This window comes from Cheilinus undulatus, linkage group 1 (genome assembly GCF_018320785.1).
Source record: "Cheilinus undulatus linkage group 1, ASM1832078v1, whole genome shotgun sequence".
NCBI classification, from domain to species: Eukaryota; Metazoa; Chordata; class Actinopteri; order Labriformes; family Labridae; genus Cheilinus; species Cheilinus undulatus.
Window position 1 is genome coordinate 50,694,077 of NC_054865.1, and position 24,763 is coordinate 50,718,839.

The 24,763-nt window shown below is 39.5% G+C and overlaps 1 protein-coding gene across 1 annotated transcript; it reads right to left on the reverse strand.

Moving 5' to 3' along the window:
* Window positions 1-2,968: 2,968 nt before the first annotated feature.
* LOC121505425 (cyclic nucleotide-gated cation channel beta-1-like) lies at window positions 2,969-24,312 on the reverse strand. Its single transcript, XM_041780796.1, has 20 exons — window positions 24,151-24,312; window positions 22,270-22,306; window positions 22,134-22,182; window positions 21,450-21,555; window positions 21,312-21,331; window positions 20,417-20,516; window positions 17,491-17,515; window positions 17,341-17,413; window positions 16,527-16,639; window positions 16,340-16,388; window positions 15,081-15,110; window positions 12,727-12,787; window positions 12,603-12,630; window positions 9,466-9,599; window positions 8,279-8,376; window positions 7,885-8,022; window positions 6,633-6,671; window positions 6,252-6,411; window positions 5,697-5,748; window positions 2,969-3,228 (listed from the first exon to the last, which is right to left on the reverse strand). The coding sequence occupies exons 1-20, from the start codon at window positions 24,310-24,312 to the stop codon at window positions 2,969-2,971; spliced, it is 1,734 nt and encodes a 577-aa protein (XP_041636730.1).
* Between the last annotated feature and the right edge of the window lie 451 nt (window positions 24,313-24,763).

A 24,763-nucleotide genomic window follows, 5' to 3' on the forward strand; every position in this document is an offset into this window, starting at 1 on the left:
TTCATCCACAGACAGCAGATCTCCCTGACTAGACCAGGTCTTCAGCCCAGGCTTCATCAGCTCTTCATCTTCCTCGTCTGCAGATAGATCACCTGTAGGACTGAAGAAAAATGTTTACATTTTCTATTTTAGTGTAATATCTGTACTGTTCCATTATAAGACCAAATCTCTTACCGATGTGTTGAAACTGGGACGTCCGGGATGTTCAACTTGCTTAGCTCTGGTTCTGGGGTCGTGATAATTCGGGGGATGTTAAGGCTTTTTTCTCGTCCCACATCCTGATCCACATCCTCCACTGTAAGCACTGGGGCTTCTTCTAAACCAACATACACAACCAAGACACAATGACCTCATGTAACATTGTCTCAAAGCAGTTCTGTGAGGAATAGCACTACAAACAGCAGTGTTAATAGTTTAACTATTTTTGTTGCAGCGCTGTTGTTTCCTGAATTAAATAGATTTTCATTGGCTTTCCTGATTTATAGGTCAAGTAGTGTAGTAGTGTCTTAACAGAGCACATTTTCCCTAAACAGAATGGAAGAGCAGCAGAGCGCTTTGTTACAGCTGGAAATCAAATTTCTATGATGAAGATACCAGCTGATACATGTGGAAGTAAATAGTCACAGCCGAATCTTTGACACTCACATCCTGCTGCTGGTGAACATGCAGACAGGCGAGCTTCAGTTTACTTACAGGGAAACAGTGGTAAATACCGTACAAACTAACCTGAAAAAACCCTAAAGTGTACAATCAATAGACACATACACATTAACTCTATAGGCTGTTATAGACAAAGTCACATAAGCAGCATTCTTGGTATGATTAACACTCAAGAACTGTTAACTCTGGCTGTCACAGAACGAAAGGTAAACTAAATTGACCTCATGATTTTCAAAATAAAGCTCATTATTTTGATAGACATATATCTAATTAAACAGGCTCCAAAACAAGCCTTACAAAAAGTTAGTTTGATATCAGAAAGGTTAATAATAACAATAATAAACTAAGTGTAATAAATGAATGAAGAGTGGATCTTTTGCCATGTTGCTGTAGCTTAGCTTGCTTCTGTCTATTTGGTGTTGCGTTTTTGCTGTAAAGCGTAGTCTTTTAGCCTACGTTTGTCCGGGTCAGAGGTTATCATGTTTTGGATTGTCTGCATATCCGTCCATAAGTCCATCCACACAGAAGACCAATGTTGTGGACAACATGTACCCTCCTTTGGCAATGTAAGGTTGCTATCCATATCAACTCATGTGAAGGTATTCTAAAGTGGAGGTGGTCTAAAGCACAGCTGTTTTTGTGTCTATAAGATAGGACGGTGCCAAGACAAAGAAACATTAAGGAGTCTAAGTTCATTTGCCTTTTGATAAATGTGAGTACATATGTGAAAATTGTGCGAGGTAGAAGTCAGAAATACTGTGCACTGCACACCAAACCGCTTTTTGCCAGGCGTGGGGCCATAACTCCTGAATGCTTTTCTTCAAACTTTGCACCAATGTCCACATTAACCCAAGGGTGGACTGAGATTTTGGATTTTAGAGCTCAAAGGCAGGGTCATCAGGCCACATGATTTCAAAGATTGCTTTAAGGGATTTCGTCAGGTTTGGCTCAAACCTAAACTTGGATCTAAGGAGGAAATTATTAGATTTTGGAAGCTGAAGCAAAGTTTCTATTAGCTGGTATGTACCCCTGAGGGAAATTTCCAAGACAGTCTGCCAACAAACCACACATCTCTGATAACCACTCTCACAGACCATTCATCTGAGAAGCCATCTATTTCAGAAAGCATGAGCTGTAAGTTGCTTGTACAAAGCATTTTTTTGTAATTCAACTGTATTCATAAACAATGTTTGGCAGTTACGTTGATGAAATAATGCAAACATGAAAGACTAAGCAACACTTAATTTACAAACCCATTTAAAAAGTATTTACATGAACAGTGGCTTGTTTTAGCTTTGTAAGCTTTAGCTAAAGCTAACATAGCTACACTAGGTACATGACATCACCTAATAAGCCAATGTAGCTAAGTTAGCTCAAGCAACATGAGCATTAGCAAACATAGCCACAGCTAAAGTAGATACGTAGATAATGCACCTACATAGCTTACGCATCGCTTTGTGAACTTAGTTTAAGCTATGTTAGCTACGTAGCTAAGTTAGCTACATGAGCTACGCTTGTTGCATTAGAATATTTTCATGGAGGATTAGTTTTATTCCTGTAATCAGACTGTTCACTCAGTTTTATTAAATTTTTTGTACTCAGGTTTGGCAGGCCGGGTTTTTAACGCTTAGTTGTTGGTATCCTTACCCTTACCTTAACCCTGAATAGAACTATAATCTGATTTTATTTAGAACATTTTAGCCTGTAATTTTGCTATAAGAGATGGTGTCTCATATGATGGTCTGTGAAAATGACTGTCAGAGATGTACGGTTTGTGCCCAGACACCTCTTAAACATTCTGGCATGGCACCAACACAAGAGAAGTTGATGGTAAAATATGTTTAAGTTTGACCCACATACACTATCTCTCTAAAACAACATTTATTACATTACATGCACCCATACAGAGAAAGAAATACAATTTCTACAATTCACACTACCACAGATACCGCCCCAGCCCTTTTTCTTGACCCACCACCTTACTGTCACTGTCCGGTGATTGTATACCTCATTAAGGCATAAAACCATCAGGATGTGGCTCTGTTTTGTTGAACTGGTCACTGAGCTACAAGAGAAAGTAATACTTATAGTTCAGGACACCCATGAATGACACCTGGAAAAATCACCTGCAGTGTTGTTAGCTGGCAGCTGGCAAAGCCATGCAGAACAGCAGAGCATGATGGGAAGGACGATGAGGTAAATATGGAGAGTTAGAGTGTGTAGGGGTTTCTTTGTTTGGCACTCAAAGGTTCTTATCTATCCTAAACTAAAAGGTTTGGCTATGAGGGTCTGCAGGAGGAGGGCGGGGTTAAGGCTCCTGAGGCTGACTGGACTTGGAGTTAAGGTTTCTGAAGTGGCTGGCGATGCTCATGAAGCACTGCCGTGCCTGCTCAGGGAGCTGCGATAGCCGCTGGGTCAGCTGGGAGAGCTCCGGCGGTGGGGTCGGCATGGACAGCTTGGGGGGATTTATGTTATGTTGATGCAACAGCTTCCTGCAGCTCTCCAGACACTCGGCAGCTTGTGGGAATCGAAGCAGAAAGCGCTGTATCGGGGAACAGCTGTGGGGAGCTAGACAGAGAAACATGAAGAGTCAGCAATAAGAAGAAGACTGACAGTAGGAGACCAAGGACATGAAAACTTAATTTACTCAATTCTGTCACTACTATACAAACAGCAGAGACAAACCTTGCATGTTGAATAGGAAGTTAGTGATAGACACCTGTCTACCACATGTCTTAGGATGTTTTCACACCTGAAGCTTGTTGACACATTTTCCTCATAAAATTTAAAGAAAGCAAACACTATACTAGCCTAGGAGTTGCACGTTGAATTCAAGATGCTACCTAGGTTGACTTGGAGCAGCGAGAAGCTCAAATGTCTCATCAAAATTGGTCCAGATGACCATATTTATCCAAGTTTGACACCAAGGCTGTGGTTGATCTCAGCCTTACAGTTAACGGATCAATGGATTACACTACCAAGGTAGATGGACTGCACTCTAACATATAAGCTCTCACCATTCACAGACACAGAATCAAAGGAAGCACCCAAGGCATCCCTGAATACCTGGATTTTTGTTTTGACCCAGGAGATGTGCATTTCCAATGCTTTAGCCTCCTCAATCAGCACGTTAAAAGGCCCCACAAGGACATCTACAGTCTCCAAAAAAACCCACAAATGATACTCCACAGTTTGCTGGTCCTGTTACCCAGCCCCTTCAGCACTTTACCACATCAACCTACTGCCTGGAGCTCCTAATAGCTGTTATCCAGGCCTGCACCAGATCCAAGCCCCATCTCTCTAGGTATCTTCTCAGGTACCCCCTCCACAATGCACATGGCGTCTGGTCTGGACCAGCCCAGAAGGTCATAGTATCAAGCAGTGGACCCTTTCTATCTCCACTCTCCTGAGTATGTCTGCATTAGACACTTGGGCTGTGTCCGAAACCACTCACTCATTCCCTACTCCCTATCCACTTTGTAGTGAGCAGCATATAGTGGACTATATAGTGGACTCAACTGCAAAACACAAAAATGATTTCAGGCACTACGCCGGCAGCTGGCAATGACGTCATCACGTCTCACAATTAAAACATTTAGCAACAACAGCTCATAGATTTCCATGACAATGGTTGAGGATCAAAATTAACAGTGGAATTTCACTGAAAACTGATACTGAAGGTAACGTATTTTCAGAAATAAAATAAAATTACTAACAGATAAAGTTTTGTGTCTTTAGTGGTAAAATAATATACATTTTTGTGTGCATCATAACTTATTTTTGCATAAAGATGATGCTCTCATGTCTTGTAATCCTCATGGAGGGGAAAAGTTACTCTGTTTTAAATCCTTAACATTATCTTACAGATTAAATACTTTGGTTAAAACCAACAAACAAATAAAGCTTTTAAAAAGTTTTTATATGTGTTTCTGTGCTCCTCTCATTTGTCTGTCATGTTTGAGAGCAGCAACCGCTATGCATGATGGTAAATATTGCTGGGTTAGTGGCCATCGGCTTTTCACTACTTTTCACAATGCATTGTGGGATAGAATGAGTGCACTATGTAGTGAATAGGGAGTGATTTCGGACACAGCCACTGTCTTTCCAACAATACCCCAAAATGCACTGAACAAAAGTTGTCACAAAGGAGTCCAGCTGAAGCCTCTGGCCATCAGTCAGCATCCAGGCCTCACAGGAGTAGAGTAAGACTGGGAGGACCAAGGACCAAAAGACTGACTTCTGTCCCCATGCTCAGATCCCGGGAAAGCTACATTTTCTTGCTCAGCAAACCCATCGCCACATGTGCAAGTCCAAGTCTGGGGTTGAATTCAGCCTTGCAGTCAGCAGATCGATGACAGGTTACAGCAGTAACAGCAGCAACTGAAAAGGGAGTCCGCATCCCTTGCCTCTAGAGCCTCGGAGCTCGGGGTTTGCAACCCCAAACCTTCACTACATCACTCTTAAACACCTACAAATGAAAGAGTTGTGCAGGGCTAGTACTCCTGATGCTGCAGTTAGTTGAGCTGCACATCACACGTAGGTAGCAGGGGAAAGCTATTGGGACCCTTCAACAAGGGTTGATCAAGTAGGCATTGACTGATTCTCAGCTGTTTCAGCTCAACTTGAGGCAGTCTTTCCAGGTTGGCGCCTGGCCCGAAAATTGTCCTGGTAGCCTTATTATTACTGCTGCTGATTGTACCACTCTACTATTCTACTTCTCACTGCAAACAAACTGCTCCAGGGTTTAATTTAAAGGTTGCCAAGACCAACTCTTGACCAACTCTTGATTTTTACTTGCTTATTTTAATCTGAAAAAGAGTTCAAATATCATGTTCACATCCGTCCGAACATAACAGACCACAGAGACCCCCTTGTTTCTGAACAACCTCTTCAAATGATCCAGATGTGAAGGCATCCATAAACGCAAGGAGTTTGATGAAATTTTCATGAATTATTCAAGACCTTATTGATTTTTTTAATTAATCAGAGACATTGAAATAGAAAAGTGCTTTTTAGAATATATATCTCACTCTCACCTCCACATCCACCTTCTACTTCTTCTTCTTCTTCTTCTGGTGATGCATTATCCTGATGAAGACACAATGGACAAAACAGTTATTGACAATGTCTATGTGTCGCTGCCTCTGATAGCCAATGAGAGGGCGCAGATACTTACTTTCATAGCTCACAAACATGGCAGTGATCATGAAGACAAGTAGAATATTGAAAAAGAATACCGACTTGAATTATGGCAACAACACAAGTAAAAACGCACAGGATGCATTCAGCTTTTAATGTGCTTTTTCTTAAACATTTCACAAACCACGCCACATACTGTATATTATTCACTTATTGTTGCTGTGCAGTATTAGTCCTGCTTCATCCTGGTAATTCTCCAAACGTGTAGTCAAACTACTGAATGGTGAAACATAGACAAAAAAAGCCTCTTTTCTCATGGCTTAGGTAGTTAATATTTATAAATACACTTCCTTTAGATACTAGGAAGCATCATATGTATATTTATAGATCCATGGACCCTGTGCAAATATGTAAGTGTAAACAAAGCATTAGAGCTCATTAAACTGTGACACCTGGTCTCTGGTGGTGGTCTGCTCTTCTGACTTTTGCTCAGGTTGTTCTGTGATTGGTTGGGAGACTGGACTCTCCTGGTCTCTCCTCTCTGACGCAGGCTCTGCCTCTGTTGATGAAGGAGAGGCAGCATGTTTAGCTGCACTGACCTCCAAATGGCCCCTGGAGAAAGAAATCAAAGGGTCAGAAGAGCAGAGTAAACCTCAAAAAATTGATGCTTCCTGTGGTATTCTTTAACCACACTGAAGGTAAGGGCAGTTGTGTATTTGTGACCTTCTCCAGTTATCAGAAAATCTGCAGTAGTTGTGGGTACGTTTTAATCAACATGGCTGCCATGTATTAAGTGGCTACAGATCTTGGTCTGAGTTTCAGAAGAAACTTACTCTGGGTCGTCCTCGTTCTCCTCCACAATGTTGGGCAATCTGTGGAGAAAAACAGAGGAACAGACGTTTCAGGATGATGTACAGCTTTTACGAATGTTTCTGTCTATTTGTTATGGTAGCCCTGAAGGTCAACTGCATATATAGTCATTTTTTATGTATTCAACCTCAATTTAACCAGTAATCTCATTTTCAACAGTGTCCCTGTTAAGACTGGCAGCAATGCAAACACAAATGTATTTTATTGAATGAAAAAAATATCTGATGCAACACAAACATTTCCTGAAACACAAACATTTTATTTTGCCCTGAAAAAAAAAGTTTCAGGAAATACTGAAAAATTCCTAAAAAAAGAGTTAAGACACATGAAAATGTTCTTCAAGAAGCAGAAATATTTCAGGCAATGCAAAATCATTGCAAAACAAAAAAAATTACAAACAAGCACATTAAAAAATCCTGACAAAAGAATTTTGGACACAAATATTTTTTCAATAAATGTATGATTCACAAAAAAAACAGATGAAAAGAGAAAAAAAGTGCAAAAAATTTTCAATTCCAAGGTTTTCATTGTAAAAAAAATCCTGTTTTTTTAACAAGTTAAAATAAAATTTTAATGAAACATACAATTGTGCAAAACTATTGCATTAATGCCTAAATTTACATGCAGCACAAAGACATTTAATGAAATGTAAAAACATTTCCTGGATATATTAAATAAATAAATAAAAAAATAAAATAAAAATAATAATAATAATGGGGCACATTTCTAACCTGACATGCTATATCCATTGCATGAAAATATATTAGCAAAAAATGGATATGTTTCAGATAACATCATTTTGACATAAAAACATTTTTGAAAGCAAATTATTTTGAAACAAGAACTTTTAGAACACACAAAAACTTTCAGTGATATGGAAAAAAACTGCAAATCACAAAATTATTCAATGAACCCGAGAAACAATTATGCAAAAGCAATTTGCAGAAAAAAATTAAATGAAGCATGAAAAAAATTTGAAATGCAAAAAAAAATCTTGATATATATATATATCTATATATAGATATATATATATATAGATATATATATATCTATATATATATATATATATATACATAAATTTCAAAAATCACAGCTCATAAACATATTTCCTGAAAGGTTATTGCTGTTGACCTTCAGCGGCACCGTAGCTTGTACTTCCTTTAACACTAGTAGGTGAAAACCTTGTAGTTCTGATATTTAATGGATGTGACTTACTGCTCGATGGACTCCGGCGGTGTTTCAATGCTGAATTTTGCGTAACGCTCTTCCTCCAGCTGTCGAACCGCCTCCTCAGCCGCCTTACGGGCCATGTCTTCTGCAACACGGGCCGCCTCCAGCCGCTCCTGCTCTAGCCTGCACAAGATGGAAAAGCTAAATTAAAAAGTTTGTTACTTAAAAGAAAGACAAACCAGGTGAGTGTTTTGCTGTTGACACAATAAAGCATCACTTTTATGAGAGATGCTGCAACATTTGACAAGCCATGATATCTCACTTTAGAATGAATTTCTAAAGAGAGAGTTTCATCTGTAGTGCACATGTAGGATTGAAAAAATAAATAGAAAGGAAAAAGCTGAGAAAGGTTAAATTAGGCAGGGATATGGCTGCTAACCTCTCCTCAATGTGAGCTAGAAATTCCTCATCAGCCTCTTTCATGGTCCCATTAATCACTGGTTCACATCGATCCATGTTGGTCTCCATTTCTTCCCTCTGCAACCAACAATAAAAGCAATCATTACTTTGTTGAATCTGCAGCTTTTATCACACATTTTTTTGTTCATTTTATTTTGTTGTACCTAGATACTACAGAACCGAAATCTAACCCTAAACATCACAGATCAATAAGTCATGAGAGTCAGCAGGTCCCTAAAACCTTCTACAGCAAAGGATGAGTTTGGGATGTAAACAAGGATGGCCAAAGGCCTCAGTTCAGCACCGGTTAATCCACTTACTTCTATCTTTAACCTCTCAACATCCCTTCTTAAGAGCCTGGAAATCTGCTACTGCTACTACTCATTGCAATCTTCAAATCAGATGACCCAGTTCCTAGATGTAATTTATAATAATAGTGATAATAAACCTTTATTTATAAAGCCCTTTTCAAAACAGATGGTACAAAGTGCTTTACAGAACATAAAACATGCACAACAGATCAAATTAAAATCAGCAAATTCCGTAGGAACAGTTTAGTCTACACACCAGCTAGGTGCATAAACCCAATTAGATACAAAGAGTAGGAAATGCTGATACTTTAAAAACATTGTATTCAACCCCTACATAAAGTCAAGAAAAGCAATATGGTAAAAATATGTTTTTAAAAGTGACTTAAAGGAAAGCACAGAGTCAGCCGACCTGATTTCCTCAGGTAGGTTGTTCCAGAGCTTTGGTGCCCGGACTGAAAATGCTCTAATTTAAGGCCAATCTGCATTCTGAATCCAAGTTTGGTGAGATATGGGAAGCTGAGTTACCACTTTCAAAAAACAGATGTGACAAACAGAATGCAGCTTAGCATTATAAATACATGGCCTTGATGTAATTACAAATTTGACCAGAAAATCCTCAAATTTGTCATGTCAGTACAATTATTTCACTGATCTTGTTCTGCTCTGCTTGTTTTGTCCCTTTCTGCACATCCCTCATCACTTTTCCACAACTTCCTCTTTTTCTTCACTTTATTGAGATAATTTTTTTTTAATAAATTGAATAAAGATTAACTGACTGATTGAAAATCATCCTGAGTGTAACCAGCTGTAGAATCTGATGTCTGATTCCTTTTGGTCTTTTCACTGTCTGACTCACCTCTTCTTGCATCGGCTGCAGATTCTCTTGCAACCTTTCTGTCTCTTTTATTTGTTTGTCTTCTTGCTGCTGGGCATCCATTTCCTGCTCCATATCTTCTAAGACCAGGTCTGTCTTCTCCTGTATGATGCTGACTAAAGATATGATGGCAGGAAGAACAGGCAGAGAAAAATCCAGAAATGTTTGTCTTTAACATGGGAAAGTCTTAGGAAGAAAACACTCATGGGTGTAGTTATAAAGGATGTTATTCTAAAGTCTTTTGTTGCTATTTGTTGTTTTGAATAACAATTAATTCATGGTTTCAGTTAAAAAGGATGAAAATACACAGAGAAAAATGTCACTTACAAAGAAATACGACATCTTTCATGCAAATACTCTTGATGCAAGTCTAACACGTACATTGCCTTTAAAAAGTATTCATCCCCTTGAATGTTTTACCCTTTTGGTGACTTCATAAATCAATCATGGTCAATATAATATGATTTTTTTACGAAGTAATGTCAATTAAATTAAAATATGTAATGTAAAATAAGTGACTGCATAAATATTTGCCCCCTTTAAAGTGACTTTAATTCAACAGAGGTCCAGCCAAGTGGTGCTAGCAGTCTCACAATTAGTAAAATGAGGATCACCTGACTGCAGTGAATGTGTCTTGAGTGATAGTCGTATAAAGATACCTGTATGTGGAAGGTTCAATCACTGGTTAATCAGTATTCATGGCTACCATTACACCATAGAGACAAAAAACACTCCAAGTAACTCAGAGAAAAGGTTATTGAAAAGTATAAGTCAGGGGAAGGATACAGAAACATTTCAGAGGCACTGAACATCCCTGGACTTCAGTTAAATCCATCATGAAGAAATGGAAGGAATATGACATGTGAAAAAAATGAGTGACAGTGCAAGAAGGAGACTAGTAAATGAGGCCACCAGGACACCTATGACTACTCTGAAGGAGTTACAAGCTTCAGCAGCGGAGAAAGGAGAGACTCTGCAGACAACAACGGTTGTACGGGTTCTTCACCAGTCAAAGCTTTATAGGAGAGTGGCAAAGAGGGAGCCACTGTTGAAGAAAAACTTGTTGAATCTCGGCTAGAGCTCGCCAGAAGGTGTGTGGGAAACTCCATGGTCAAGTGGAAGAAAGTTCTTTGGTCTGATGAGACCAAAAGTGGTGCTTTTTGGCCATCAGACAAGATGCCAAACACTGCACATCACTACAAACACACCATACCCACTGTGAAGCATGGTGGTGGCAGCATCATGCTGTGGGGATGGTTCTCAGCAGCTGGACCTGGAAGGCTCGTAAAGGTAGAGGGTAAAATCCTAAATGACAGTCTTATTCAGTCTGCAATAGATCGCAGGCTTGGGAGAAGATTTATTTTCCAGCAAAACAATGACCCAAAGCATACTGGTGGTGGTTCTGGAGTGGTTGAATCAAAGCGCTGACCCCAATCTGATAGAGAATTTGTTGAAAAAGGCACACCTGATCCCTATGCAACCTAAAAGAGCTTGAGCAGCTTTGCAAAGAATGGAGTAAAATTGCAGACTGCAGATGTTCAAGCCTGACTAAGACCTATCCACATAGACAGTGGTGTGCTGTGAAAGGAGGGGGTGAATATTTATGCACTTATTTTACATGACATATTTTTATTTACTTCAACATTTGTCAAAAAAAATAGTTATATTGACCATGATTGATTTATAAAATCATTAAAAGGGTGAAATATCTTAGAACATCCCAGGGAGTGTGCGCCTTACTCCATAGGTAAGGTCATTTATTTTCTGATAGCAACACTGATTGATTAATTGGTTGTTTCTTGGTCCTTACACTCTCAGGTTGACTAATCATTACTACAAAAACACCCAGAGAGCACCAACATCTTTACAAATGAAAGTCTTTATTTTTTTATTGCACAGCAGTAAGCAATGTGTCGCAGTGATATACAACATGTCGGAACTTTCTCAGCTTGAAAATCTAAAAAATGCTGCAATATCAGTTGACCAGGTAAAGTCTACGTTTAAAAGCCAACTTTAGTTTGCAGTAAGTCTAACAATGGCTAAAAGCAGAACTAAAGCTGTGTTTCATGCATAAATTTACGGATTTATCTGCAGTTTAAAGAATATGTTCTACTATTTAGTGGCCATGCATGCATTAATGCATAACTGAGTCTCAGTGTTCTATTTAATCTCAATCATGTTTCTTTCCTTTGTGTTGTAAACATGTTTAGATTGATGTAAACAGACATTTCATGTCAAAAAAATTAAATATTTTTAGTGACACTGGTAAGGAAATGTTTATAGTGCATCAAGGCTTTGCCAAAACTAAATGCACTGCAGCTTCGAGAAGCAGTTTTGAAACAGAACAGGTGTCAGACCCTGTTTATACTTCCTAGTGCGGGCTGTTATTTTTAAAGGTGGGCGAGTGAATTTCGACTGCAGGTCGTCAGTGGAGCTGGACTGTCAATGAAATGCGTGAACATGGATTATTAAGTGCAAACAACTTGGTCTCTGATTACCCAGTACAGTTTACTGTACTGTGTGTACTGCACTGACAAGACAATTGTGTTGGGTGTGGACTCCAGGAAGAGTAGCAATGGCCCTAGCCAAAGCTAATGGAGATTCAAATAAATGAAATGAAATGTTACTGTTAACAGGGTCTTAGATATCATGTAAAGTGTTTAAAAACTGCTCATTCTGTCCGTCTGTCTTCAGTCGGTTATAAAGTTTAGGTGTCTGACAGTGTGAGCGACTCTGTCCGTCTCCTCCTTCTCCTTTTATTTAAAGGGGCTCGTCGCCCTTCACCCCTGAAACAGAAGGAGAGGGGGAGCTCGGTTAGAGTCTGCCTCAGCACTGACACCACTGTATTTTCAGTTGCTTCAAATAGGAAGGAGCCCAGTGTGAGAGATTTTGTCTAGTAAAAGTAAACAAGGAGCCCAACAAAGGGTCAATCAGTCTAGCTTTGAAATCTATTAATGAGATTGTTGCTGATTTTTGAACAGAAAATCAAGCCTTTTCTGTAGCTTCTGCACAGATCAGATAGCTTTTCATAAAGACTTTTAAGTGAAATTTGTCCCAGAGCCCAGATATCAGTGATCCTACTGTTTGTGTTGGTGGAAGCTGTGAGAAGTCATACTCACTTTTCTGCACCTCGTCTTGGACTGTGTCCTGTATGAGGAGATAAAACATTATAAATAACTGATTTTTAAGGATGCTAACATTGATTCATGATTGTAGGAGAGGTAACCTCCTGTGGTGACTCACCTGTTTCTGCACAGGCTGAGGCAACATTCGGCCAATCCCATTAACGATCCAGTCCATCATTCTGTCAACAAACCACAGGAAAGTAAGTCTCAATCTAACCTTATTCCTTTTTGAACACTAACTTTTTATCTCATTTGACATTTTAAATAGTAGAGGAACCACTTAAATTGAACTTCCCCTAGGATAAAGCACAATCATATTATTTTACTAACTTTAAAATGTCTAAATTATCAAACAGATGTTATATAAAAATAATTTGCTTCAAAATGACTTCTTTTAGTTGTGATTTGAATCATACCAAAACCAAACACATTAAAACTGAAGGCTTCTCCAGAGGAGACCACCCCTGCTTTTGTTCATCTATTCCTAGTTTTTTTCTGCATTGAGTCTACCCTGTAGCTACAGCGCAGTCAGAAAACATTCAGACCCCCTTCACTTTTTCCATTTTGCTATGCTGCAGCTTGACGCTAGAGTCAAAAAAATTAATTTCTAATCTCATTAATCTACATGTTTCATCTGCTCCACGGTCTCCATCCGACACTTGTTGGCGGCTTTTATGTTCCATGCACCTTAGCAGTCGTTGGCCCTGTTCTGGGATTTAACGAGGACTTAAGATTCATGGCTGAGATGCTGTTTTTCCCAAATGCTTCCACTTTCTAATAATATCACATACAGTTAACTGAATATCCAGCAAGGATGAAATTTCACAAACTGTCTTATTGCAAAGGAGGCATCCTTCACAGTACAACACTTGAAGTCACTGAGCTCTTTAGAAGACCCATTTGGCGTCATTAATGTTTGACTGACTGCATAGATAGGTGCTTGATTTTATACACTTTTGGCAAAGGGCAGTAAGATGTGTGCTGCGTGTTGGCTGTGTCTCCCTCCTGTCACAGCTCTGTCTATCTTCATTAGTTCTCCTCAATAAATCTCCCTACAAATGACTTGATTTGCTGTAACTAAATTAACTAAACCAAAGTCACAACAAAAGCATTCTGTACAAACAAGGAGAGTTTATCCAAGGAAATTGTACAAAAGGTCACCCACTTTCAGCATCTCCAGTGCAGACTGTACCTCAGTCAGTCATCATTCTTGTGCACGTGAACAGCCCGTGCCAATCACCCCCCTTTCTGGACCAATCACTGACCTCAGCCCCTCTCTCAGTGCCAATCCATCAAGCATCTTCCGTGTGGAGTATCATAGCAGAGCAGACATTCTCAGGACTGTTGTTGTTCATTATTCTGTGCGTCCATGAGAACGTAAGTGAATATCTCTTGTTCTGTTAAGTTTGTATTTTTCTACTGTAATGCCATTGTTCGCTCTGACATATTTCTTTACTTCATGTATAGCGTGCACACTGACAGCCGTCTGGATTCTGCTGATCTGTGACTGACTTATGCTAGTTTTTAGCTTGTTTATGAACCTTTATATATTCTTTCACATATAGTGATGCCTTATCTTTAAGTTCATCATCACGTTTGTAGTATATTTAAGCTCCATTAGTTGTATTTATGTCGGAAAATTGAGCTCAACTCACGCCAGGATGGGACCGTTGACAAATGACTTGACTCTCCTGAAGTGTGCACTCTGTGAAATGGCATACATAGAGCTTGGAATTTGTAAATTGATGACACTCCCTTAAAGTTTAGAGGCTCCTTTCTGTGTGTTAGAGTCAGCATGTTGTTTAATTGTTGTTTAATAATTTCATATGTTAGAAACAAGATGCAGTATTTATCATTCATGCACACTTAAGATTTATCCTGCTTTTGTTATCTTATTCTTTATTTGTAGAAACCACACACATCCTAACATCACAGAACAAAGATCAATGTACACCATGCCCTGGCTTCATCTGAGTGAATCAGCAATAAATGAGTGGCAACTCAAAAACAGAGAGAGTGTGTGACTAGATTCATTTCCTCATCTTCCTGTTCTGACCGGACAACCTGTGGCATCTGCAGATATATTAAACCAAAATATTCCAATTCATTCATCACTGAGGTCACAAGAGTGGTATTCAGCAACCATCACCTCCTTCACAGAAATGGCAAACAAGTCTTTTACTTTGAAAAGCAAAAACCTGGAGTTGTATCTGAGTTTATCTTCTCTGTGACATATTCTACCATTGTAGACCTACACATCCACTGAAACATAGTCAATACGACTCTGTTTTCCCTGTGCTCTCCATATTGGCTGAGAAATACACACCAGTCACGGTAAGAAAATGTTTTCGGCATGTTAGACAAGGTGTTTATACAAGCAGTCTGAAAGTCCTAACTTTTTCACATGCATACCAAATGAAATCAGTGCAGCTGTGACTCAGTCATTGTGATGTTATTAAAAATGTGTCTTACTTTGGCTGCAGCTCTGCTTCCTTTGAGGACCTGTGAAGACAAAAGACAAACACAACAGGACTGAATAACAGCTGCTTTGTCTGGTAAGGGCAGCCTGACAGAGCTTGAGAAGTTTTACAAATAAGAATGGAGTAAATTTTCAGTGTCTAGATGTGCAAGCCTGATTGAGACTAATCCACACAGACTCAGTGCTGTGACTGCAGCCAAAGCGGCATCTACTAAATACTGACTTGAAGGGGGTGAACATTTATGCAATCACTTATTTTACATTGCACATTTTAAATTAATTGCCATTACTTTGTTTTTATTTTGACATTAAAGAATTTTTTAATCAGTTTTCTGTCCATAGAACCAAATTATACCAACTATGATTGATTCATAAGTCCACCAGAGGGTAGAACATCCAAAGGGGGAACACTTTTTATAGGCACTGTATGTTCATGGTCATTTCCCTTTCTTTTGTGTTTTCTTTTACTGTATTTTCCGGACTACAAGTCGCTCCGGAGTATAAGTCGCATCAGTCAAAAAATCATGCATCATGAAGAGAAAAAAAACATATATAAGTCGCACTGCACTATAAGTCGCATTTATTTAGAAACTAACACACCGTTGTCCGTGCTCTGATAGAGAGGCGGTTGCGTTGCATGAAGTGGTAACACCAAGAAGGCCCGCCTGCAAAGTCATTTATATTCCTCTCCTTGGCAACTACCAGGGCGTGGAGACGTAGCTGCACCGTTGACAAGCCTCTCCTGGCAGCATGTTGTTCATGCAGCCATCTGTGGACTCATTGCAGTAAGAGTAACCTCTGCTTTTTGCCAGTCCCTCACAAGTTAGGGTTAGGGTTAATAACAGTATTTGTATAAAATATTTAGCAGGAGCATTCATTTTTTACTGGACTGTATGTTACCCCACAGATTTAGACGCCCATCTCCTAAAATCTGAATTTATTTTCTGAATTATTGGCTTTATATTTTCCCGGATCATGTCTTTGTAATCGGGTGTTATCTGGTAAATGAGTACTTAGGGAAATAACAGGCTTGTGATGATTGAACATAAAAGTGAGAAGGTCATATTGGACCAGTCTCACCCACCACCTGTACTTGTAAACAACATAATCCTTTAAAAACCCTGGCTCTGCTTCTCAAACCATAATATATGCTAATTAGAAATATATATATATATATATATATATATATTTATTTATTTATTTAATTGTGATGATTTTCTTGATATCTATTTCTGTTAAATATCAGACTTACTTCTCAGCATCAGCTGGTTTTAAGGCTGGTGGAGCCTCTGTTCCCTTCGCTGTTTGAAAAAGTAGAAAACACTGAGGTTAACAATATTAATTCTCCAACACCTCAAAAATATGACCTTATAATAAAGTCATAACAATGAGTTAAACATATCTGGTGGGATTTAAGGCCAACAAAGAGCTATAAGTACCTTTTGCCGTGGGAGGAGTCTCAGTCTTCTCTTTAGCATCCGTGTTTGAGCAACCATGAAACTCTGGCTGAGGGACGACCTTCTCGATCCCCTGTTTTATCCAGTCTATCATCCTATGAGTCACAAAACAAATGCATTTAAATGTGGCTCATTAATCCAGAAAATGTAACAGCTGGCTCAAAATATCTAAGGCCTGGTCCGTACGTTTGTCTGAATGTTTTGGCTGCTTTTGTTTCTCTGTTAATTTTACTGCAGAGTAAGTTGTTAACTTGTGTTCAGAGTCGCTAGCAGTGTTGTAGTCAAGACCACACTATCCGAGACCAAGGCATGCTCAAGACCAGAGTGCATCAAGACCAAGACTTTAGGGGTCAAGACCAAGTCAAGACTGAGACCCAGCGAGACAAGACCAAGACTGTAAAAATCAAGTTAAAAAAAACATCACAGGGTTGAACAGCAAAAGAGCACTCTGCCTTTAATTTTAGTTTGCCTTTAAATTCATCTGACTGAAAAAACAAGCTGTCTCAAATCTGTTCTCAAAGTACAACAATGCGAAAAAATCAAATCTTAGCAAGTTTTGGATTACACATGAATTGAATCTGTTTGTTGTTCTAGCTAGGGCTTCACCTTATTATCACATGACGTCATACATATGCACATCAGTGGTGGTCTCAAGCAGTCTTGATGGAAAATTCCAAGTCCACCGAGACTGGATAAAAATGCTCTCAAGTCCAAGACTAGACCAAGACATTCAGATTGTGGTCTCAAGATCGGTCTTATGACGACACCAATTGCTAGCACACACATTCATCCATACCTGGGAGGGTAAGCTTTGTTTTCAGTTTTATCCTCTTGCTCTGCTTCCTTCACCGTCACCTGAGGCTCTGCAGCTAAAAAAACATACCAACATTTATTGAAATATCTGCATCCCAGATGTGTCTGTAGAAGTGTTTGGGTCCATTCTTACCTGGTAGAGATGCTTTTCGACACATCTAAAAATAGAGATAAGAAAAGATCACAGGATCAAAGGTTATATTATTTCTCACTCTTCTTTAAGGGTTATGTGAACCAAAACAAAACACACATATCTGGTTGATTCTTGGGATAAAGGACAAAACATGTCCTAAATTTCTTTGTAGTAACAGTTTTGTGAAGGAATAGATTGTTAATTCAACATTTTTTTCCAAAACACGATACCTCTAACCCTACTTTACACCACGGTACCAGACCTGAAGTCAACCCAGACAGACTCAGGATCTCGAGAGGCATCAAAACTGGCCTCAAGCCCAGCCATATAGTGCCGTAAAAAAGTATTTGCCCCCTTTCGGATTCCTGAGTTTTTTGCATATTTATCACACTTATTAAATGTTTCAGATCATCACGGGAAGTGTTTGAATGATTATTTAATCTTTTAAGGGGGAAAAAAAATCCAAAACTATCTGGCCCTGTGTGATAAAAGTAATTGCCCCCCCTAGTTAAATCATGAGTTAACTGTGATTAACCACAGTTTTTGGAAAGCTGAGTTCAGTTTCACAGGCCACACCCTGGCCTGATTACCGCCAGATTTGTTGAATCAAGAAATCACTTAAATAGAAGCTGTCAGACAAAGTGAAGTAGGCTACAAGATCTCAGAAAGAAACGCATCATGCCACGACCCAAAGAAATTCAAGAACAAATGAAAAACAGAGATTGAAATATATCAGTCTGGAAAAGGTTACAAAGACATTCCCAAGGCTTTGGGACTTTAGCGAGCCACAGTCAGAGCCATTATCCACAAATAGAGAAAACTGGGAACCGTGGTGAACCTTCACAGGAGTGATTGGCCAACCAAAATTACTCCAAGAGTGCAACGACAACTCATCCAGAAGATCACTAGAGAACCCAGAACGACATCCAAAGAACTGCAGGCCTCACTGGCCCCATTTAAGGTCAGAGTTCATGACTTAGACATAAGAAAGACACTGGCAACTCTCCATGGGAGAGTTTCAAGGCCAAAACTACTGCTGACAAAAAAGAACAAAAAGGCTTGTCTCACATTTGTCAAGAAACATCTTGATGATCCCCAAGACGTCTGGAGAAACATTCTCCAACCAGATGAGACAAAAGTTGAACTTTTGAGCATTGAACATTTGATAAAAAGAACATAATGCCAACAGTCAAACATGGTGGTGGCAGTGCTTTGCTCCAGGACCTGGACCACTTGCTGTGATTGATGGAAGAATAAATTCTGCAGTCTGCCAGAAAATCCTGAAGACCAGCGTCCGGCTATCAGTTCATGCCCTTAAGTTATACCAGCAAGTCCACCTCTGAATGGCTCAAGAAAAACAAAATTAAGGTTTTGGAGTGGCCAAGTCAAAGTCCGGACTTAAATCCAATTGAGATGCTGTGGTGTGACCTTAGACGGGCAGTGCATGCTCAAAAACCCTCCAACATGGCTGAGTTAAAACAATTCTGCAAAGAAGAGTGGGTCAAAATTCCTCCACAGCGATGTGAAGACTCATCACCAGTTATCACAAATGCTCAATTTCAGTTATTGCTGCCAAGGGCGGCACAACCAGTGATAAGGTTCAGGGGGGCAATTACTTTTTCACACAGGGCCAGACAGGTTTGGACCCCCCCCCCAGAAAATTAAATAATCAATAATAATCAAAATAATAATAATCTGGTGTAGAGCCCTTCTTTTGCACAGAGTTCACTGTTGGGAGTTCAGACTACTGACCCCACCATCGCATGCATGAATTTTCCAAGACATAAAACCACTGCTGCTAAATACCTGTGCAGAGTCACACTGAGAAGAATACAGTGCTTAACTGGTGCATAATGCACACAGATTCTTGTATTTGCAAAGCGATGATGTGCATTAGTTCCTCAACTTTCACTTCTCTCCTCTCTGCTGCAACTTTTCTCTGTTTTTCTCACTGTGTTTCACTCATCTATTAGCTGTTGACTGCAAGCCAACCAGAAACTTCACATCAGTAACATAACAGCCCATTTCACACTAAACTTATCAGAACAAACTCTGCCATAGAGTGCTTGGTGCACTCCACAAAATGGAGATACAGTTGCTACTAAGTGCTCTGTTTGTTGTCTGACACAAAATATCACCACTTAATGAATAAGCTGTGTGTGTGTTATGTGTCAAAGACCACGTGCAAAAAAAACAGACCACTAAACGATTTCAGACAAAAACATCCTGCAGAGCAAGTGTGTGTAATGATGGTGTTTCAGATGAACAGTCTGTAAGAGTGGCCATCAGAAATAACGGTCAGACCCCAGACCCCTCTCAGGCTTTCTGGCTATTCCAGCACAAAGCAGCATCTGTTAAGAGAACTTCAAAGTCCAGATCAGTGATCTGGACATTGCCAAATGACACTCCACAGTTGGCTGTCTCTGTTACCTGACCCATTACCCAGTCCACACAGGTACCGAAGAATGTAGTGGCTAACAATGGGTAACAATGGAAAAAAAAAGTATAAAATGGGTTTTGGGATCACTTGTCATGTTTACCATAGGCCAGGTATGGGCCAGACATTCCAGTGCCATTTATTTTCACAGGTAGTTCATTAGGCAGGTGAGTCGTTACTCTTCTTAGCAGACTGTGACTTCCATGGTTTACCCTTATACTGTCTCTTTCAACCAAACACATTTTTAATAAAACTAAACCAGACCCGGAGCTACCACCTCTGTCTCCTCTAATGCTTCTGGTTGGTCCAGTCATTCTCTGACCAGGAACATGCATATTAGCTTGAAGCTTTGCAAGATGGATCCACCTGATGACGTACATTGAATCTGGACAATCCATGTGCTTTGTAGGTTTGAACCTCCAGCCTTAAAGTTCAAAATCTGACTAAAGGTTATTCTGGTCTTTTCAGTTCTAAAGTTTATCAGTTTACCTCAGTGGGCTGCTCTGCTGGTGGTGGCTCTTTGCTCTTCAGGTCAGGCTGAGGTACAACTTTCTCCAAACCCTGAGCAATCCAAGCTATCATCCCCTTTCTGTGGGAAGAAACCAAGACATATCGATTAAGCTCTTTTATTATCTTTTTCCGTTATGTTGATTGATTTAAACTACTAAAGCAGACTATTTAGCATCCCGACTGTCCAGCAGCTCAAGCAGATTACTATGTGGTGAATCCTATGGGAGTTTTTTACGTTTCTATTCAGTATTTTGCAGCCAAGAAGAGAACTACTCTCTGAAAAAACCTAAACACTGAAAATCTTGGTGCTAGGGTTAGGGTTCCAACAGCTTACTTGTTTACAGGTTTCTCCAACAGCTCACCATGTGGTTTTCTGTGTAATTTTCATGGTGGTTTATGTAGCAAACATCTCATGATTTCACTGTCTTTGTCCCTGTTTTCTACTCTTTGTCTATGAAGCACTGTGGTCAGTTGACGCTGCCTTAAATGAACTAGATAAATGATCTTAACTCCACTTACTACTTCTAAGCAGCTCATTATTTGGCATCTTGTTAACTGATTGTTTCATTAAACAGCTCACTATGTGGCATGCAGCATTTCTGGTCTTTAATACTCACTCATCCTGAGGATTTCTGGAGACAAAAAACACAGAGGAAACAAAAAAATACTATTTTCACTTCCACACATCTACTTCACATCAACAAGGGTTTTAGTGAGAGTTTAACCAGGAACATATATTTTCATTATACTGATACTACACTGATAATTATACTTCATGATGCTCTCTGTCTCTATACCGGTTAGTAATAGAGTTAGCAACATTCCTGGTTGAACTGTTGCACACTTTTAGAGAACGCATTCTGTCTTTGTTTACCTGGCTGTTGTATTTTCTTCCTGTGAATTTAGGGAACGAAGAAGAAAGGAGGCATAGACGAACAGGAGAGAATAAAAATGTGATCAAAGGGTGCCAACTCAACTTAAAATGGATTTTATGGTAAAATCTGGTCCTCACCTTAGAGGGGGTGGAGGATGTTTGACTCAACTTTGGCGAGACTGCCGGCTGAGGAAAAGCACTGCTGATCCACCCTAACATACTCATCTGAGAGCCAGCTGCTGGACTGTGAACATAATATAAGCAATTTTAAGCCTTTTATTTACTAATGGTTTGGTTTTAATAGAAGCACAGGCAAAGGGTCTCAATTTTTATGTAAAGGTGGTCGATACCCAACAAGACATCCTTGGAAGCACCACAAAGTTTGTCTTAAGCCTGATCGAGTATACAGCTAAGAGAATTGCCTGCAAAGATTATTCAAAACTGAATGAACAGAAGGAAGAGTTGATGTCACTCCTAATGCTAATGTTAGCATGAATTAAACTACAAATTTCAAAGCCAGCTAGCTTGGCAGATAAGTAACTTTAAGTTAAACAGTATCGTTAGCATGCTGAAATCTGTTTTGTCACTATATCACCAAGTGCCATCTATTTTTCCATTCTGAAGCTGTGAATGAGTTTTGTAGACCCATTTTTCTATGTATTGCATTTATAATAAACAGAGAAGAACTTGCTAATGCAGTCTAATTCATGTATTTGACCTCCACACTTAGCTTTATATCGACAAAAAATAATTAGAAATCAAACTACTTTCTATCAAAGTAACCTGTTAGTGAGATATTAGTGTAACTGTGTGAAAACTCACCTGTTCTCCTCTGGCTGTACTTCCTGCTTAGATTTTTCAGGTTTTGGAGCTGTTGATTAAAATCAGGAGTCCAAAATTAGTATCAACAACAGAAACAACCTAAAATACCAAACTTTCACTGTGAAGGTAACCTTACCTTCTGTTGTGCACTCATCTTTAAAAGTCACTTTCTTCTGTAAAAACAAACAAAAATGGCTGAAGTAAGAATGAACTTCATGTATTACATTTACCCTATAGGTTACTGTAGGTGTTTTAAACAGCTTTCAGCATCATTAAATCTGTCACAGATGGAGTAGGGATTTTAATATCAGACATAGATTATCTAACCATCAATATAATTCTTCTTTATAATGTGTTCTTAGGTCTGGGCGATTAATCAATTTTATTGATAGATCAGGGTATGGATCAGGGTTGAAAAAAAGGCAAGGCTTCTATTCTGTAGATTCTCAGCAATTGAGACATGACTCTCACACAAGGAGTCTGAAAGATGTAAGAGACAGTTCACAAAGTGGGCGTCCCAAGAAGACCATACCCCTGTTAGGACTTAGGAACAGTGGGCTGTCTTCTACAGATTTGCAGTTAAATTCTGCAGGATGATATGGCAGATGGCTCTCAGCCCAGATAATCCAGAACAGACTGCCCACAGCCAATCTCCGGTCTCAAAGGGTTGCCAAGAGGCCTGCCATGACTGCCCTTCACATTTGCACTGGTGTTGACAACACGTTTACTGGAACCTGAACATGTGGAGAAACTTAATGTTCAGTGGTGAGTCCAGATTCTGCTTACAGTACCGTAGTTGGATCGTAAGTGTGGAAAAGACGCAAGGAACACATTGCTGATTGCTGCACTGATAGATCAACATCTTTTGGTGGAGGTAGTGTGACGTGTGGGGCGGCATCTCTCTCAATGGAATAATGAGGCTTGTCATCATTGGAGGCAATTTCAATGCAGAGAAATATCGAGATGAGATTCTGCAACCAGTGGCAATCCCATATCTCCTTAATCTAGGTCTGAACTCTTTTCTCCAAGATGACAACGCTCGCCCCCACAGAGAGGGGTTCAACAAAGACGACCTCCAGAATTTGGGAGTGAAGAGGATAGAATGGGCTGCCAGCAGTCCAGACCTTAACTCCACTGACACTTATGACCAGCTTGAGTGTTCTGTCAGAGTGACCAACACAATCACATTGGCTGACTTGTGACAAATACTGGTTCAAAAATGGGATGCCATCCCACAGCAGTGTGAGACCAGGCTGGTGACCAGCATGAGGAGGATGTGCCAGGCTGTTTGTTAAATGAATAAACTGTTAAATTGTCAAAATGTCTTGTTTCTTCAGACTTTAACCATCCAACCCACCAAACACCACCAAACAGGAGTCAATGGCAGAATCAGCAGTTTGGCATTGGTAGAGAAGATTTGGGAAATTTTCCATGGGCACAACCCACATACTCCGCTCTGCTTCTCATCCCATAAATGCATGTTTCTTACCAATATGGTACCATTTAAAAGGAAAATAAGCAGACTTTCTAACGGTATAAGATTTATGGTCAAAAAGCATTGTTACAACAAAGAAATAATCTACCAAACACAAATGTCCTTACTTTTTGTGCTAGGTTCACTGTCCATATCATAAGCTTGTAAGAATGTATGAGTTCAATATCAAAGATTTCTGTCATGATATTTATTTGTAATTGAGTACTTAAGACTGACCACATCTGCATGCATTTAAAGATGAAATCATAGCTTCACTGTGATCTCTGTGTTGTAGCTTGTTAACCAACAGTTACCTAAACTGTTTCGTTCTATGTTTAGCATACAAATTATAACTTGAGCTTAAAACTGCAACAGTGGCTTTCATTACTGACCTAATATTCTATTATCATAATAAACAGTGTGCTGCTGCCAAAAGTAAAAAGTCTGTGTCTGGTTCATCCAAGAAAGGGTGTATAAACGTTACAAAAACAGTAGTAAATCACAGCTATTAAAAGACAAACTACATGAGGGGGTGTGGCTTACAGGTCCAGGAGTGGTGGTGGTGGTAGTGGTGGTGGTGGCGGTGGTGGTGGTATTGGTGGTGGTGGCGGTGGTGGTGGCTGATTTCTCCTCCTTTTGAACCTCAATTTTTTTGGGCGGCGGTTCAGGCAGCTGGGGACCAATTTTGGCCACCCAGCTCAACATCCTAGATGAAGGAAATCAGATGTAAATGTTGTTAAAGTCAAATGTACTGTCAAAGCAGCTCAATCTGAAGGGACTTCGGTTTGGAGCTGGAAGGTCACTGCTGTGGCCCAAAGCCTAAATTTAACCTAGTCAAGTTGGTTAAAAGTTAAACAAAAAAAACCCAGAAAGCTTTAGAACAGGGGAGTCCAACCATTTTCCACTGAGGGATGCACACAAAAATATTTAAGGATGGTGTGGACACTTTTATATGCCTCAACCTGAGGATTGTAGCTTAGTAAAACCAATCTTATGATGGTTAAGATTTGCTTAGTGACTAGGTATGCTTAAATGGCTGATTAATGGCTGACAAGGCAAATAGCCTCGCTACTATTGGTTCTGCTCCTAAAACACCATCAGGACTGCTATAAGCCTTTGTAATCCATCAGGGCATTATAAATCAAAATATTCTTAT